Source organism: Paracoccidioides brasiliensis, assembly GCF_000150735.1.
Source record: "Paracoccidioides brasiliensis Pb18 unplaced genomic scaffold supercont2.8, whole genome shotgun sequence".
NCBI classification, from domain to species: domain Eukaryota; kingdom Fungi; phylum Ascomycota; class Eurotiomycetes; order Onygenales; family Ajellomycetaceae; genus Paracoccidioides; species Paracoccidioides brasiliensis.
In genome coordinates this window covers 472,546-490,791 of record NW_011371365.1, presented here as the reverse complement: position 1 = coordinate 490,791, position 18,246 = coordinate 472,546, and the positions used below count along the sequence as shown (strand labels likewise).

The 18,246-nt window shown below is 48.8% G+C and overlaps 4 protein-coding genes across 4 annotated transcripts; all 4 read right to left on the bottom strand.

The window, feature by feature from the left end:
• Positions 1–508: 508 nt before the first annotated feature.
• PADG_06331 (uncharacterized protein) lies at positions 509–2,057 on the bottom strand (the record flags this gene model as incomplete). Its single annotated transcript, XM_010763554.1, has 2 exons — positions 509–1,335; positions 1,679–2,057. The coding sequence occupies 2 exons, from the start codon at positions 2,055–2,057 to the stop codon at positions 509–511; spliced, it is 1,206 nt and encodes a 401-aa protein (XP_010761856.1).
• A 2,258-nt stretch (positions 2,058–4,315) lies between these two features.
• PADG_06329 (HSP70/90 family co-chaperone CNS1) lies at positions 4,316–5,744 on the bottom strand (the record flags this gene model as incomplete). The annotated part of the gene is made up of 3 exons (XM_010763553.1): positions 4,316–5,031; positions 5,129–5,398; positions 5,468–5,744. 3 exons carry the CDS (start codon positions 5,742–5,744, stop codon positions 4,316–4,318), a joined length of 1,263 nt encoding a protein of 420 aa, XP_010761855.1.
• Positions 5,745–12,901: 7,157 nt separating this feature from the next.
• PADG_06328 (uncharacterized protein) lies at positions 12,902–13,771 on the bottom strand (the record flags this gene model as incomplete). Its single annotated transcript, XM_010763390.1, has 1 exon — positions 12,902–13,771. One exon carries the CDS (start codon positions 13,769–13,771, stop codon positions 12,902–12,904), a length of 870 nt encoding a protein of 289 aa, XP_010761692.1.
• A 1,271-nt stretch (positions 13,772–15,042) lies between these two features.
• On the bottom strand, positions 15,043–15,761 carry PADG_06326 (uncharacterized protein; the record flags this gene model as incomplete). Its single annotated transcript, XM_010763389.1, has 2 exons — positions 15,043–15,349; positions 15,373–15,761. 2 exons carry the CDS (start codon positions 15,759–15,761, stop codon positions 15,043–15,045), a joined length of 696 nt encoding a protein of 231 aa, XP_010761691.1.
• Positions 15,762–18,246: the final 2,485 nt, after the last annotated feature.

Sequence of the window (18,246 nt, the reverse complement as noted above, 5' to 3'; positions counted from 1 at the left end):
TGGGCCAAACACATGTGTCATCCCCAATCACCGGACACGGCGGTTAAATCTGAAATTCAGAGGACCATTGCTGTTCCTGGAGTGGAGAGCAGTTTGGATGGGACACACACACCCAAAAAAAAAAAAAAAAAAAAAAAAAAAAAAAAAAAAAAGACCCATCATTGCCTTGGAAGGTGTTCTCGTATATCTCTCCTAGCAAAGTTCTCCTACAGCCACACCCCAAGATATCGATTTGATGGGGGGCTAAACCGGATTGCCTGTTTTAAGAGCGACGGGGGGCTGCCGTAGGGTCCAGCGCAATATGTCGCTCACGCCATCAAGAGCCAGGTAGAAAGATTTCCACACGTATATATTGCATTACGCCTGAGTTTGGCAAACGATGGAACCAGCATACACCGTTTTTGGCCCCCGAATTTCATTTTTGATGGGAGTTGTCATCATAGCCCGCTCGGAAGTGTGCAGAGCAGAAAATTAATCAAACCATATCCACAGACGACCGAGTAACCACTCATCCAGCCGTCTCCGCTGGTGAACTGCGAACCATAGCTCCATTACCCTGAGGTGACTGCTGCACAGACTGGTATTGTCGTTGCTGCTGCAGCTGGTGTTGTTGCTGAGGCGTAGAGGGACCACCACCCTGCTTGCCCGCCCCGGCAAAGAGCTCGTTTAGCTTGCCATACAACTCAGTAACAGACGGGACATTTGGCGGCGGTGTCATGATCGCGGGGGCCAGGGGTACTGCGGCTCCCGACTTCTTTCCCCTGTCGGCAACTGTGGCTAGATACGCCAGATTTGCCTGTAGACGTCGCATGCAGTCGATGAATTCGATGCTCGGTTTACCCATAAGCACAGGCGATGGTTTGGATGCATCGGTGGCAGGGTTCTGCGATTGAGATCCCGCGGCATCGGTGGGGGTGGGGGGGGAAGTGGTTCTATTGTCTTTGATGGGTGACAACTGATGTGAGGCAGGTTGGCTGGGGGCTTCGCCTGCTTTGCCGGAGGCGCGAAGGTTCATGACCTCTTGCAAGAGGGCTGAGTTTATATCAAGGAGAATGGTTACACGGGCCCTTTCACGAGCAGTTTGTTGGGAAGAAGGGGTAGTAACAGGGGACTGGGTTTGCTGTTGTTGCTGATTTGGAGGCTGGGAGGGGGAGGGGCGGGGCGGGGTAGAAAAGAGGGGATTTGATGCGGCGACTGCAGTCATGGTTTGGGGCTGGCTCTGTGAAAGAGGAACCATATTCTGGGTAGAAGGCGACTGAGGAAGCGGGGACTGCGCCAGGGACGTTGGGATCGATTGCATATACTGAGGATTTGAGAAATTTTGGGGGTGAGGCACTAGAAATATATGACAGCAAGGGAAACAGTTAGTAAGTTTGGGGGGGAGGGCCATCAGATAGATACTGGCTAGACCACAATTGAGCAAGTTTTATGGAGGAAAGGACAGTGTTATAGAATGATGTGAAGATCGGGATATAAAGATGGGAAGAATGGAGGAAGAAATGAAGGTGGAGGCATTAGACAGGAATAATCACGAACTAAAAAGACCAATGGGGTAGCAATATAGAGGGAGAAATAGGAACCACGGGCTAGTTACGGCATGAGAGCAGCCAAATAACTAATGAACCGGAATAAAGAATCCCATTTAAAAACCAGATAAGAAGGGGAGGAGATGACCTACCAGGACCAACAGCAAGACCAGGCGAATGATGGGGAAGACCGGGGGACATCATTATGGTTGATGCAGCGCCGCCGGCACCAGCGTGCAGTGGAACGGGCCCGAAACCATGCTGCACGGGCTGGTGGTGGCGGATCTGTGGCGCTCTTGTCTGGGGAGGATAAGGATTTGGATTTGCAAAGTAGGGTATTTGCTGAACGCGAGCCTGAGCCTGCGCTTGAGCTTGAGCCTGCGCTTGAGCCTGTGCCTGAGCCTGTGCCTGAGCCTGCGCTTGAGCCTGTGCCTGAGCCTGTGCCTGAGCCTGTGCCTGAGCCTGTGCCTGGGCATGGGCATGGGCTTGTGGATGCTGCATGGGGTAGCCAGCGGGGGAGATGGCGGCCATGGGATGTTGCTGGAGGGCCGGATAAGAAGAAGGTGGTTGATTCATTATTATTTAGCAGTATATATTATATATAAAGATATATACACAACGACCTGGCGGCGGGAATATAGTCAAAGCAAAAATATTAGCTAAATAGTTAAAATGCCCGCAGGGTAGGGGAGCCACGGTTGAAGTCGACGGTTCGTAAGACAGTTGACAACGGGACCCAAGGAGATAGCGTTTAGCCAGAAGGATAAGCCGCCAGGTACAAAGGTATCAGAGTGTCGACTGAATGACTGATCGGTGATAGAGCAAGTAAACAAGCGCGTCCGATGTTTAAGTCGGTATTGGAGGGTATTTGGGGAGTTGCAAGAGCGTGTGAGCGTGTATGCGTCTGTCGGTGAGTTGGAGGCCAGGCCAAGTTCTGCGTTTCTTGGAGTCCTGCCTAGGCTTGAGACAGGGGGGCTGGGAGAAATAGCAACCTGGCCAGCAGCTAGATTCCACGGGTGGGTTCTGCGGATGGATGGATGGATGGTTTGATGCTGGACGGTGACGGGGTTGAAGGTTACTGAGTCTGACTGAGTCTGACTGAGTCTGACCGAAGTTGTGGCTTGTTGCCAAGCTCTGCTTTGTCAGCCTGTCAGGGGCGGAACAAATTCACGGCTGCCGTATCAGTTTTACACAGAGCAGGTCGAATATTACAGTCCCGTGATATTAATGGAAAAGTTATCGTCTCTAATTGGCTAGTCTGACTGATTAATAACTAGCTTGGCGTGATTTTAGGACTAGCCGTATCAACAGCTCTGAAACAGCTATACCACTATACCAACCCGCGCAAACCTCGGTTCAAAGGCTATTATCAACTTCTTATAAGGACGAAGGGTATGTGACTAGTTTGTATGATAAAACTACTGTACTCCGTACAGAACTGCAAATCACAGGCTTTCACCATCCAATGCACTACTTGCAGCTGTTAGTTAGAGCCTCTCATCTTTCGGCAATACTAATAGTGGGAAGTCCCTGGTGCACTGTACGCAGGATGGCCCAGGGCGTGGGTGGTACTGTCGAGTTACTCCTCTCGTCTTGCCTGCAATGCCCCTCTCTACTAAAGTTGCTGCTACAATTGGGTCGCAGTAGTGGGTGACCACGTTTCTTGGGAGCCTGTTGATCCCCCAAGCTTGAAGGATGACTGGCATGACCAGCATTGATGATTGACGGCCGTCGTGTGCCAGTTTCGTAGATTGTGACCCTTGAGGGAAAGTTGGGGAGGGGATGGGGAGGAGGAGGAGGAGTCCGCGGGTGGCTGGGAAAGTGTGAACATCAATCGACACGTCACTTCTGGATTTTTTATTTGTTTATTTAATTTTATTTCAATCTTCACAATGGGCTCGGTTAACAGGTTTGTTTCTTGACTCTCTATCCCTGGCTGGCCATCTATACTCCCTAGGTATGGTCTAATCATCAATTCTGCAACACAGAGAGCGTACTCCTTAACACGGGATTACGTGACACCAGACGTCCTAAGACCGTTGACCACATCTTTAGTATTATCCTCGCCTTCTACCTGTGGAGAGCTTCCAGTCTCAACCTTGATCCAGTCTTAGCCTCAATGTGCAAAGGGACAGGAAGTATTTTATCCTATAATCTATGGCTATACTTTTTGCAACTTTCAGTTATCAGCTGCCTCAATACCCCATTCGTTCTATTGTCAATGTCAGATTTAATTGGAAATACATGTATGAACTATGTATTTTCCACGGCTCCAACCGGGTCTCCAATTCTCTAATAGCTTTTGAAAATGGAGAGGTCTGGAGATAATATTAGTATCAACTACGTAGCTCGGGTGTATGTCTGCTGCTGCAACTTGTTCATGGGCATATTTCTGAAATGGGTTTATCGATTCCTTGAATTCAACCAAGTAGGCAGATGGTCTCGTGTCGGGAAGATGGCAAAAGATCGGGACGTGGAGGAAGTGCACTAGAAGGGAGGCAGAGTGGGCCTCCATATCAGCGTATATTTGAAGGCATATATGGTAGGATCTATATGACGAATCATAGAGCCGCTGGAGGGTTAGCAAATTGAAGAATAGATGTGTAGTTGAATCTTATTAGTTTTGCCCAGCCCTTCTTTTCTGTTCATTTCAATTATGTTCCCTGATGACAGAAGAACAGGGTGTAGATCACTAGCGAGCGAGGAGCGCATGTATATTGAGTCGTTTCCATCAAGTTAAATCGTACTGGCGCATGCGAGATGGAGTCGCGTGGACACAGCAAAAACAATCAAGTGCCCTTCCTCGCTTTCATCTCCTCAATCCATTTCTTTGACTTGGTCGTCGGCACAATGTTAATGCGCACCAACCCATCAATGACTTCCACTTTCCCCCCAGTCAGAATCTTCAGCAGCGACATTTTCTTCCCAACCTTGATGAGCCCACCAGTCACCGTCTCCATAAAGCAGTCAACAGAGTCCAGCCTATATTCCTGCCCTGAATCCCATGGCAAGGGGAAAATATAGCCCAAGTGATCTCCTATCGTCTCGATCTCAGAAAACGCCTTGACGAAATCCGACTGAGCATCCATGGGGTAAAGGAAGACGCTGGGGAACACGAGTGTACTTTCAGGAGAAAGCGGATCGGGCGAAAGGTGAACGACAGCATCTTCAAGTTCGGGCGGTTTGTCCGAGGCCCTGACTCTGATTTCCCTCGCTCGCAATGCGGCGTTGAGGACTAGTTTTTCCTTGCGAGCTCGTTCCTCCTCAGCGCGTCGCTTCTCAGCGATTGCCTGGAGGGATGATTTCCGCGCGGATATTTTCGACGACATGGCTTGCAAGGATTTATTGGATGGGTCGAGTGTCAGACCTCGCGCACAGGTATCTTCTGCTTCCGGAATTTTGTCCAGGGCGAAGAGAGCGCACGTTGATCGATAGTAGGCCTTGACGTTTTTCAGATTGAATTTCAACGCCGATGCACAGTCGAGTATTGTGGATCTATAGTTTTCTATATTGCGAGGTGTATGCATTAGCCCACTGAACAATGTATAACTTAACAATGCATTTTTTATATGAGCTCTGATTGGGTTGAGGGGATCTCTGACTTAATTCCAAATTGCACAATGCGCGATTGGTATAGCAGGCTTCCGCGATCTCGCGTTCCTTTATAATATCTCCCTCAGGATCATCACTTTTCTCCCATTCATTGTCCCCCGCAAGGACCCCAATGGCCTTGCTGTAAAATTCTTTCCCATCACTCCACTTCTTTTGCCTTGTAACTTCGTTTCCCGACTCGCGGAATCCCTGGGCGATTTCTGCTCTTGTTCCTTCATATTGCAGAGAGCGAATAGCTTCGAGCGCAATATTATCCTCGTCTGCAGAAAACAGAATTTAATATATCGATCATAGAGATAAAGAGGAACTACGGTATTTTTACCACTGACCTCCGTCAGTTGCTTTTGACAGATCAGTCATAAATAGTGGGGTCTTGTTCATCATATCCAATATTTCATCCGCTGTATGTGACTTAATGGAGGCCATTCCCGGAGGCATGGCGGGGCTGGTTGTTGATTGTGTTGAGAGAGCATTCTCTTTGATTCCAAAGGGTGTTTCGTTGAGAAAAGCTTGTGCACCGAGGGTAGGAGTGGGAACGGCAGGGGCTTGTTTGTTGAGATTAAGAGATTCATCGAAGTCGTCAGGAAGCTTTTCTATGAGCACCATTGTGGGCAGATGCACTGAGATATAAAAAAGTGTTTCAGTAAAAGTTGTTTAAGTAAGCTGTTTTGCTTCAATGTTGATTTGAAGATTATTTCTTTTCCGCAGGTTTTATAGATGACGTAATAGTGCAAACATGGATTGCATAATTAGGTAATCAGGGCAGACATAACTGTGGTCACGTGGGTCGCAACTCTTTTCCCCACCTTCTCTCCATCAATGATAATAGCATCTCGCCGCGATGAGCCAAAACAACAGCAACATTGCTATCACCAAGGCTCCTCTTCGCTCTAAAAAGAAGAGAGCCCGCGCAATCTCCTCTGCTCCGCTAAAACCCCCGGACGACCCCCCCCAGCCCCAAAACACCACGTCCCAGGACGCGTCGGACACTACAACAGCCACCACAGCTCAACTACATCAAATCAATATCGACTTCAATCCCCGCCCGGCCCTCTCACCAGGAGGAGAATCCATTGAGAATGTGACCGACTGCACTCAAGCAGTCCCGCTAACCGCGAAGAACTCCTCTTCCACAGCGAATTATAAGCTCAATGCTCTGCTGAGTCATGCCAACAACTCCTCCTCTGCAGAGCTAGCTGCAGTGCTTGAGCTATGCAATAAGCTATCTGTGGTACTGGACCCGATACTCTGCACTTATGAGAACTCTCTACCACGCCAGACTGCCGTACTAAGGCAAGCCATGGGACACGGCATAGCCAAAGCCATTAAAGGCCTCACCGCCGAATCAAAGCCTACGTTGACGTATGCTACCGCCGCGACAGCTAAGGCAATCCCCTCAAACAATCCCCCCCAGGCCGTTCCAGCAACGGGACAACCTCACAAGAAGCAGGTACAGCGGGCCAACCGCCCCCTGCACCAAGGACAGGAAGACAAACGAGTCATGATTAGGCTACCTGCAGCACATGCTGCTCGTGACCTAGACCCCCAAGCTATTCGTGAACAAGTACGCGCCATGATCCCTGATCCGACCTGGATCACTGATGTATGGCACTGCCCATCGGGAATCACCGTGGCTGCCCCCTCCCCAGAGAAGGCAGCCTCCATTCTTGAACATGCAGATAAGCTGAAAGCTGCTGTAGGTGACTGTCTTATTGAGCGACAGGAATCCTGGACCACCTTTGTAGTCGGCCCAATCAAGAAGTCGACACACAGCTTCGAAGGACAGAATATCACTCTGATTCCAGTGTCAGAAGAGATGCTTCTTTCTGAGATTCGAGGCGCCGCCCACCAGGCTCCAATCACCCGTTGTCACTGGACAAAGAAGTCCATGGACCCCAATCTGCATGAAGGGTACGCCTGGGTTGGAGTACGAACCTCTGGAGCGCACCTCTTTCCAAACAAACTCCGCCTTTTCAGTCGCCCGGTGATGGTTAACAAAATCAAGAAATCGCCAAAGATCCCAATTTGCACAAGATGTCACGGCTTCCACACAGAAAGAAACTGTGCGCGACCCCTACGTTGCGAGAAGTGCAGCAGTCCCGCACACTCAGGTGGATGTCAAACACCAGCTCGCTGCTGCAACTGCCTTGGCCCCCATCCCACTCTCAGCACTGACTGTCCAGCGAGGCCCAAAATAGTCTCTGGACGTATAGAACACATCTCCCGCCGTCAGCTACACTCAATACGCGAAGCTGGCAGAAGAGCATTCATCTCAGCTCATCAAACTTCAGCAGAGAAGAGCAACCCAGAGCTAAACTCTAGAGACTCCACCTCATCCCCTCTCTCAGCCCCGCTGACACCAGTCACTAGCTCCCAGAGCAACCAGACAGACTCAATGACCTGCTCTCAAACAGGCACCAAGATCACACCAAGTCTGAACCTCCACTAATGAAGAGCAGTCACAGCCCTCCTCACAAATCTACACTCACTGTATATCAAGCCAATGTAGGAAGACAGCCAAGCTCCCACGACATTGCTCTCTCACTAGCAGACGAAAGAGCCTGCGACATTGTGGCCATCCAGGAACCCTGGATAGCTACGGACCTCTCCACCCGCCTCTCCAAAAGCCATCCCTCATACAAACGCTTCACCCCGCTCTCCTCCAACTGGACCAAGAGGCCCAGAGTACTGCTCTATGTCAGAAATGGAAGGGCCCTTGCGCCAACTCAACCTATAGCAGATATCTCAAGGGATGTTGTCTGTGTCTCAGTTAAGATCTCTAACTCCAAAAGGGCTAATATCTACAACATATACAACGCCCCATCTGGCGCCACAGATGCAGGTCAAGGCCTTCAAGACCTCCTCTCTCTTACACACACCACAGAGACCATCCCCTGGATGGCATTAGGAGACTTTAATATTAGACACACAGCATGGGACTCTACAACTGATAGGCATCCTCAAGCAGGAGAGAATCTGTATAACTGGGCAATCTCTCTTGAACTCCAGCTTCTCAACCCGGCTGAATCCCCTACACATAGACAAGGAGGCACACTTGACCTTGTCTTCTGTGCTGCCAACTCAGCTATCTGTCATATTGCTCCTGAACTGCACTGCACCTCAGATCATGAAACTCTTATCACAACAGTTCAATTATCACAGACTCAGACTCAATTGGTTAAGGAGAAGAAGCTTAGCCTCGCGACCTGCGATGCTGATCGCTTCTTGCAACTACTCACTCCCTTCTCCTCACCGGTCTATGAGGACGTGAATGAGGAAGCGGCGGACATCGTGAAATCTCTCCAACTGGCTCTACAAGGCTCCTGCTCTCTCGCCCCAAGACCCAAGAGTCATCATGCCCCATGGTGGACCCCAGCAGTCAAGATAGCCAGAAGAGTATATCATGCAGCACGTAGACACGGCCCTTGTCAATCAGAACAAGTGGCATTCCGGGCGGAAATTAGAAAAGCTAAGAGAGCATGGAATCGCCAGCGAATTGAGGAGGCTTCCTCCTTATCAGATGTCTACAAGATTGTCAAATGGCATAAATACCAACCTCAAGACCCCACCCCTCCTTTACGACATCCCGACGGACACCTAGAACAATCTTGTGCTGGCAAATCTTCTCTACTGCGCGAGACACTTCTGGCCAGACATCTTGACGCGGAAGATATCCCAGAGCATACACCAACAATCCCATGCAGAGAGATACCCTGGATGCCCCTTACAGAGCAGGAAGTCTACAGAGCCACCTGCCAGACACTTAGCACATCTCCTGGCCTGGATGGCATTACAGCCAAGGTTCTTCAAAAGGCATGGCCAGTGATAGGCAATCGAATTGTTCTACTCTTTCAACACTGTATAGATCAAGGAATCCACCCCCAGAGCTTCAAGAAGGCTGAGGTGGTGATTATTCCAAAGTCAGGGAAAAGAGATTACTCTCTACCAAAGTCTTACCGCCCAATCGCACTGCTATCCTGCCTCGGCAAAGGGCTGGAGCGTCTGATAGCTAGACGAATGTCCCATCTCACTCTCCATCATCACATTCTAGCAGAAGATCAGTGTAGTGCTGTTCAACAGAGGTCTGCAGTAGACCTCACCACTGCACTAGCCTGTGACGTACAAGGGGCATGGGACAAACACCTTCTGGCCGGCATGATCACCCTAGATGTCAAAGGGGCCTTCGACGGAGTCCTTCGAGGCCGGCTTCTAAGACGTCTACAGGAACAGGGCTGGCCGGCAGTTCTGATAAAGTGGGTAGCGTCTTTCCTCGATCAACGACTAGCTTTGATTCGACTAGACGGCGTTCAATCGAAGGTGTTTCAGATTCTCTGTGGCCTTCCACAGGGATCCCCTGTCTCACCAATTCTCTTTCTGCTCTACGTAGAACCCCTCCTCCAGCTTACCAAAGGCCGGTTTGGGTACGCAGACGACATTGCAATCCTGGAGACTGGAAGCTCCCTTGAGCGGGTAGGAAGTCAGCTTCAGAATTCTCTCAACCACACCCTGGAATGGGGTATTGACAATGGAATCTCATTTGACCCAGCCAAGACGGAGCTTCAATACTTTCATAAAAAGATCAAGTACTTGGAGCCCTCCATCTCCTTTAATGAACAGACAATTTCCCCCAATAACTACACCAGATGGCTAGGGGTTTTCTTTGACAGAAAGTTACTCTTCAGAGAACATATTCGCCTTGCGTGCACTCGAGCCAGAATTGTTACAGGACATGTTAAATCACTAAATGGAGCCTCATTCAGAAATCAAACACATTTGCTCAGACAAGCAACTCAAAGCTGTGCCTTCAGCACTCTGTTTTATGGAGCTGAGACCTGGTTCTCGAAGCGAACCTCTCAGGCAGCCATTGGCAAGATTCAGGTAGCCTTCAACAACGCTGCTCGAGCCATTCTACCTGTCTTTGCCACAACGCCTACCCCTGTTCTCCTACGCGAATCAAGCTGGGGCCCGGCCAAAGCCTGGCTAGAAAGAATACATGACCGACTAGCCGTTCGCGTAGCTGCAGCCGACCCGTCACATCCCCTACGCCGAAGATGGTACACCTCACGTTTTAAATGGATTAGACGAAACATTAAAACGACGGCCATCACACCCGGCTCAGGGTCCTTGCCTCCTTGGGACAATCCTGGCATACCAAATAGAGAGCAAAAGGCACTAGAAATTGGGGCTGTGGGACAAGCTGCAGGACCAGCAGCTTTCCAAAACTGGCTTCAGAAAGCTGTATCCCCCCTCGATCTCATCACATATACTGATGGCTCCAAAGACAGCCAAGGAGTTTCAGGCGGAGGCTACTGTCTATACCGAGGAACAAATCAATCTCTGGAGCTTGGTAAGCTGCCTCTGGGCCGCACCGCTGAGGTCTTTGATGCTGAAGTGCTTGCAGCAGTTGCCGGTCTCGAGGCAGCGCTACGGAACCCCTTCTCTATGTTCGCACGGCACATTATAGTGGCTCTAGACAATGAAGAGGCTGCAATAAGACTCCACACAGACACGCCCACACGAACATCTTTTCTCGCCTTTGCTAAGTTCAACGAACTCCGCAGGTCCTGGACAAAACAGGGCCCAGGTCCAGCCGGCCCGAGACGGGTCTATGTTCGATGGTGCCCCGGCCACGCTGGGATTCCAGGCAATGATGCCGCAGATGCTGCGGCCAAGTCAGCCTGCACAATGGAATGCACTCGCCGCACTCTGACCCTGGCGCGGGCCAAATCCTATGCTAAAGAACGCTTCAATGCCTCACTGCAACAATACTGGAGCTCCAATAGCACATCACGATACAAGGACCTCAATATCCCAATGCCAAAAGGACCCTCCCCTGAGCTCACTCTCCCCCGAAGGAACCTAGGCCACTTGCTGGCAGCTAGAACAGGCCACGGTGACTTTGCAGCCTATCATCACAGATGGGCACATGACGACGCACTCCTCACCTGCTCTTGCGGCCGAGATAAGACCCCCGAGCACTTCTTCTTTTGCTGGAAAGGCCGGAACATTGAACGAATTAAAACCCCTGAAGCATGCCGAGGACCAAAGGAAGCAATTGACTGGCTTCTCAGCACAGTAAGAGGAGCTACGACCTTCTCTACCTGGTGCACTAATACCCGCTTCTTCATCGACATCCAACGCCGCTACTAGAACCTGTTCAACATCCGACTTCTCCCTCCCCCTCTCTCTTTCCTACGCTCCTTATATACATTTCTCATCACCCCTACACACCACCCTAGAAGCCCTTGGCTTCCTCAGTCCCGTAATCTTCGGCTACTACGCCATTCAGAACCTCCAGGACGGGGGCTACTCTGTACATAGACTCTCAAGAGGGCTTCGGCCGACTAGACATGTCAGGCAGCAGACTAGCTGCTGCGCTGGCACGCCTGATACCCTTAGGGAGGTGCTGTGGCCGCGACGGCAGACTATTCTTAGTCAGCTGATCACGTGCCTCCAGGCGTTAAATAAGTAATAATAATAATAATAATGATAATAGCATCTAAGATGTTTCAAAGAGAGCGTAGGGAATAAAGCGGAGAGAAGTATTAGAGAGCCAGTTACAACATCCCTAATTGTTTACTCTTGCATACCTTCTGCTCGGTTACTATTCTAATAGTGCATAAATCCAAACGCAACCCCGCCAATATCAAGCCCAATAATAGAACCAGAGACAGACAACCGAACAGGGAGTATATGCCCTTCCTCCATAATCCTGTTCATCAAGCGTTGATATACTCTGCTTCTACGCCATCTATAGGTCAAGACGGCCCCTAAACTCACAACCCCGCCAACTTGCATTGATATTTTGTTCACATGGGAGGCATCAACACACCCTAGAACGCATGGATGTTCAGTACACGTGCAGGACGTACGCGAAGAAAGCATTCCAAACGCAGCTGCGTGGGGTAAGCATGTAACCAACTTACCGACGGTATGGGTCACTCGAGACTAATTAACCTTACTTTTATTGTTCATCTGGTTCATCGTCCCAGGAGAGAGGGTCTGCTGCGCTGGCAGTGCCTGCAAGACACAGCTCCATTGGAAACCAATAATGGAAATGTGTGCCGTATAGTCAGGATATCCGCCACACTGGAGATAGCCCTGCAATATTCCTTAGGATTTTTGGGTCGTTCCGACACTGTGGTTCAGACGTTGGTGGCTTGTAGCCTATAGAAATCCTGGAATGTTGCCGGGCTATTGTTCTTCGGATTGAAGGTGGATAATTATGAGACACCAAACTTTTTGCCAGTCAGGACTTCTGTGAATTGCATTTAGAGATGGCGGCATGAAACACGTGGAAGCAATATAGAATATATGTTAGAGAGATAAAATATAAAAGGAAAAGTGACGGGTATTAAAATATGTCGTGCATATCCGCTGTGGGTCCGCGGGAAGGGAGCGGGAAAAATAAAGTTCTGCACAGGAACCGTATTTGAACCGCGAACGCCGGTTGTATATAGAGTGACCAGGCCATCATGAAGCAAGTGTAAAGTCGCATAGTCGTCTAGCGCTCGTAAAACAAAGGAAAATGTTCTATGTAGTTGTATAATATCCATGTAGCCCAAATGGCCTGAGTTGATAACCAAGCGAAGCTCCCTACATCCCAGCAAATGTCAGGAGTCTTGCCGGCTAAAAACGAAATATGCATCTATCGCAGCCCCGTTAACACTCTCTGTCAATAGAAAATATGAAATTCTAGCTCCGTGAAACATGTTCTAGTACCCGTAGAAATATAAGAGAGAACTCAAGATATAAATCCCACTTCACACTCCCACCTGCTTTGCCATTTCCAGAATCCCCTCGACCAGCAGCATATTGTCCTGCTTCTGGGTTGGGAGATGATGGCCCATATCTAATCTGTGGATCGTTCTCTTATCAGGAGTGCAGTGAGTTGTCGCTAGCAACTCCCCCTGGCGGAACCAAGGGTCCTGGAGACCCAGAATATGCAGGGTGGGAATATCAATCTGAGGGAGGGTAATTTTGTCACCCTTTCCATAAACGTTTTCATGATCAAGAAGATCATGCAATCTGGTTATTGGTGGTGAAGTACCACATATAAAAACCGCGAATTTGAACAGTTCGTCCCGATCAACCGCTGAGGACAAATGGTCACCACTGGTACCATTCTCATTTCCATGCCCATTCGTTTGTTGCTGTTCAAGTAGACGCAGTTGCTGGTCCAACAATAGTCCGGCCGCCAATCTCCCCCCCATCGAGAAACCCATAACGCCAGCAAATCCCCTCCCGTCCCTCTTAATCTGCTCACGGATCGTCTTCTCTAGCAACTCTGCTGTGCGCGGGGGCATCAGCTTGGTATGCCCACGGCGGCATGCATTATCCCTGGTCGATAATAAACTACCATCTTCATCTCCACCTGCACCATCTCTTCGATCAAGTGAACGAGGGGGAGGCGATGAGGCCGAGGGATCCAGCCATGTGAAGTATGGAGCCGCATCGGCGAAAACCGGTAGAACACCAGGGCCAGGATTTGTTTCGAAGGGAGCGTCGAGGAAGACGAAGGAGAAGCGGTTTTGCAGCTCGCGGCGGACACGAGCAGTCTGAACTTCGAAAATGGCAGCGGAGGTACCGGAGCCGTGAAGGCAGAGGATGCTGGGTAGGGGTGACCGGCTCATCGGTTAGTTTGGTGGGGGTGGATGGATTGGGGACGTCGGTTGTATGAGAGGCAAAGTGGCGTATACAGCCAAGAGAACCTGGCTGGCTACCGTCGTAGAAGAAATGATGCGTTGGCAACAGGAGTTTGGTGCAGGTCAGGATCAGGGTTCAAATTGATGTCAGAATGTCATGTCAGGTCAGGCCATGTTAGAGTGCGGGGTTTTGGGAAGGGGTTTTTTTTTTCCCCCTAGAGAGAGAGGTTGGGACGACGATATGGTGGGGTTTGACTTATTGGCGCAGATTGAGCACCGTCATCCCATCAGTTTCTTGCATCTAAACCGAGGACTAGGGATTGCATACCCGATGGAAAGATGAATGCCTTAACTAATACGTGGCTAGAGCATAATTAGCTACATGTTTATGTCAAGGAACATCCGCAAACCCAAAACAGCTCCCTCCACTATCTGCGTGAACTGTGCAATCCCAGCCCAAGGGTTTCCGGGTGAACCAGAATACCTCCCAGGGACATTTTCAACGCATGTGGGAGGTAGCATTACTTACTTAGTTGTGCATGCAACCCTCTCCAAGGGAGTGGGTATTCCGCTAATCTCGTTCGATGATACGGTGAAGATACCATCCACGTCCAATCGGAGTTGCAAAAGAATGGATTTAATAAAAGCGGGCATCATTTCCATAGGTTCATCCCCTGCTAGTACCATTGCAAATATCGTATTGGTATCTGCTTGGATACGTGACCTTGACAACCATTCAGAAAGACGCACCTCTGTTAACTAAATAGTGCCTTGCAATTACTATTACGCGAGATACTAGTTATCATGTCGACGAGTTTTCACTGAAGACAGCTGTATTCCATTGGCTTTGCTCAGAGTTTGCAGCAGTGTGGCTTTTCCACTCCTAAGGGTATCTATGCCCTCGCAGTTTGCGGGTCACCAGACCCTTAATATGGAATAATCTGGATTGCATCTCCGTTTAGTGCGGTTGCGAGGATTGTTAGCTCGTAGCAGGGTGAGGGAGTCAAAGCACAAAGCATGAGGTGTTTTTATAACATATTGGCTACCGCACCTCGGAGTTAGCAAGGCATATCTATCTGGGGAGCGAAAAATGCTCATGATGTATTCCAACAAGCAGATCCCAAATTCACGAAATCACAGCCTAAGATTACTCATAAAGAGGTCGAAAAAAAAAAAAGTAAATTCAACCCACATTCCCGATGGGGAAATCCATCTTCAGTATGGTGTAGTTTTCACCTAGTTATATCATGAATCACCCCCTAATTTGTTCCGCGCCAGTAGGTGGCCATGCATACGTAAACATCCTGTGAAACAGGCGCCTGCAACACGTCACCAACAATATACACAGGAGGCGGTTGCTTCAGTGCCTCAATTTGGTCCCGTATCTTGCGCACCGTCACCAGAAGAAGCTCAGGGGGAATTATCTCCCGCGGCAGAGTCAGTAGTTGCATCCCTTCAATCCCCATGGTCTGCAACGCATCTCTGATTAACTTCAATCTCCAAACTCCCTCGTCCTCTTTCTGTGAATCCTTTTCATCATCATCAAAGGGTCCCTTCTCCATATCCCTTTTGGCAAAGACCGGACTCACCATAGCCATTTACATCCGCCCACATGCGCTGCCACCGCATGCAGGTCAGGATATGCCGAAGCTAGCTCATACTGATCAGGCGGTAAGGTGTCCCGGTTCTCAGGCGCATAGCGGCCAACGGGTAAGAATCCAACGCCTGGATAACTCTTACACACCAAATTTTGGATACAGTACTCGACATAGTCGAGTCTAGAATCTAGATCAAAGAATGGCAGCGGTGAATCTGCCCCTTCCCCGCTGGACCCAGGCTCCAGGAATGGCTTCATGCTGCTACCAAATAGCTCACCGTAGATGATAGGCTGCAGTGCCGTACGGTTGGTGTCAACGGAGAAGGTGTGGTGTTGTGTTTGCTTACCCCCCTGTGCCAGAAGCTGGGTGTCTGGGACCATGAAGCGACAGCTATCTTGTCAATTAAGTCCGCGAGAGGATTGATGATGGACAAGCGGGCTTCATAGAATGTGGGGATCAGGTCGAGTGTGAGACCCGCATTGAGGTTATTGATGACTCATGTATGCAAAAATCATAAAGGCCGTCAATACCGCCCTGGCAGGCGGCACGGAGATGCCGGCTATTTTCTTCGTTACCGATGGCCCAGTCACGGACTTGCTGGGCCACGGCTATGACCAGGAAGTGCGGGTGTGGGGAGAAGAATGTGTGGGGCGGAGGGGGCAGCTAAAAGGAGAATCACCCTTGGTAGAGTGTTGGAGAGGATTGAGCGGAGCCTACGACATGTGCTTGCTGCGCTGATGAATGTTTCGATGTTGTCAAAGTAAAGGGGAAGCATGAAAAGGATATCGGTGGGAAGGAAGTAGTTATATGGATTGATGTTGAAATGTGTTGATGAATGTTTGGATTTGGGATTGTGTAAATAAGTGTATGGAGTTAAATATGATCAACTACTTCTTTAGCTGAGTAGTAGTTACCCAACCTCCAGCAAGACCCGAAGCTCTACGGGGCGTATTCCTTCCAGGGCATGTATATAATAATAGAATAGTTTGTTGTTTGAAGTTGCTGGGTTGGTAACTTAGTGGTTGTGTGGTAGAACGAATAGGAGGCAGAACTCTTCAGTTTGTCCATCTGAACTCAACATCAGACAGATAACTTTACACATCATCTTGTACGTGTTGGAGGACAGGACTACAGGTTAGGGGTAAAGAAGAATTCTGTGATTCCAGTTATTATTTTCTTTGAATATGACAATATGCCAATTGACCTCTAGTCAAAAGCAAGCAGCTATTGATACTAATATGATGTCTTCATCCAAGGCTACTTTCGCCATGTTCTGGTTCAAATTTAAGGAGAACTTCCAGGCCAACTTCATAAAAATCCCCTTGTCGTCGAGTCCTTGAATGGGACAAGTCCGAGAGGAAATGATTATGATGCAAAAAGGTAAGAATGCATGCATCCATATTACTAACTGCGCTGGACATTAAAAAAAGTAATTTAATACCGTGATTTCCATCCTAATGACAAAACAAATCCAAAATTGCTCTGCTGCGACTCGAGATGACTTCTTCGATGTTAGGATGGAAATCCGGTGGCTTTGCAAGACGAAAACTTATAATTCCACGCAAAATGGTACTGTTTGATAGGAAAGAAATGAAATTTGTTCAGCAATCGGAGCCTTGATCAGAACCTCCAAAGACATTTACGGTTGGGTCGTTTGCTGTTGATTAGAGCCTCCACAGATTACTATCTTAGGGTTCTTGATCTGCCGACGGATCCAAGCCATGGAAGCTCCCAAGGATGCCCGTCAGTTGCGTCATCCTGCATACAGAGAGGCTCCAAGCATTGAGCCCATTGCGTTGCCTTGTGCACAGGAATTTCAAGGAGTTCCGCATCACTGGGGAGGGAAATGGGACGGGATTTTCAGGTTTCTGACCTGGTATCCTGGTCTCCAGAATAGGCACTGGATGCCTTGACGTGTAGTTCGTATCAGAAAACCCACAGAAAAGTGAGATTCAGTCGGATGGATTTCAACTATTAGTTACTAATCGTGCCTCCGCGCACCCACACCTGATGTGGGTGCGCCACAGCGTAACGATAAAAACAGCGTAACGATAAAAATATGGATAATTAGAACTTCAAAAATTAATATCTCATCACCACGCTGCTAATCTATGATAATTAATTTATCTATATCATCCGTAGTAGCTGTATTATTCGGGAGACGTTCATATATATCATTAACCTCTTGTTGAGTTGGATCCGTGGCATTTTTCTTCAAAGCTCTCCCAACATGTTTGACTCCCTTATAACATTCTTTTTCTGCTTCCTCCTCTTTACGTTGCATGATCTTTCTATTTGCATCCCTGACAGTGAGTATACCTCCTATTTGAACCTGCCGACGTGTATTTTTAGTGCTGCGGTGTTTGATTGCAAGGTAGTAACCCTCAATCTCACTCTCTCTTATAGCATTGAGTTCCGCCTGAACAAGACTGCCTTTGAAAATCTTGTTCAATCGATTGCTCAGGTGAGGTGATTTGGAATCAAGTGTATCCTCCATATCTTGCATTGCCTTCTTTGCCACTCAAATATGATGTTGTAGCTTCTTGATTGTCTTGGGTGAGAATAGCTGTGATGAAGCAGTATCTGAACAGCTTGATTGTGGTGAAAAGGAGTCTTCTCCATATATTTGCAACTCAGGGTAGTCAGGGACCTTTGAATCTAGCTTAAGCAGTATAGATTGTGAGTTGAATGGGACAATGCCATGATCCACAAAGCCAGTCTGAATAGTAGAAGGTTGAAAAGTCTTTTTGCAGACATCAACTAGATTCTGTAGGAATTGACATTTTTCATACTGCTCATATTCATATCACGCAGCTTGATTAACTGTCTTTGAATGGTAGTGCTTATACTGCTGAAAAGGCACGC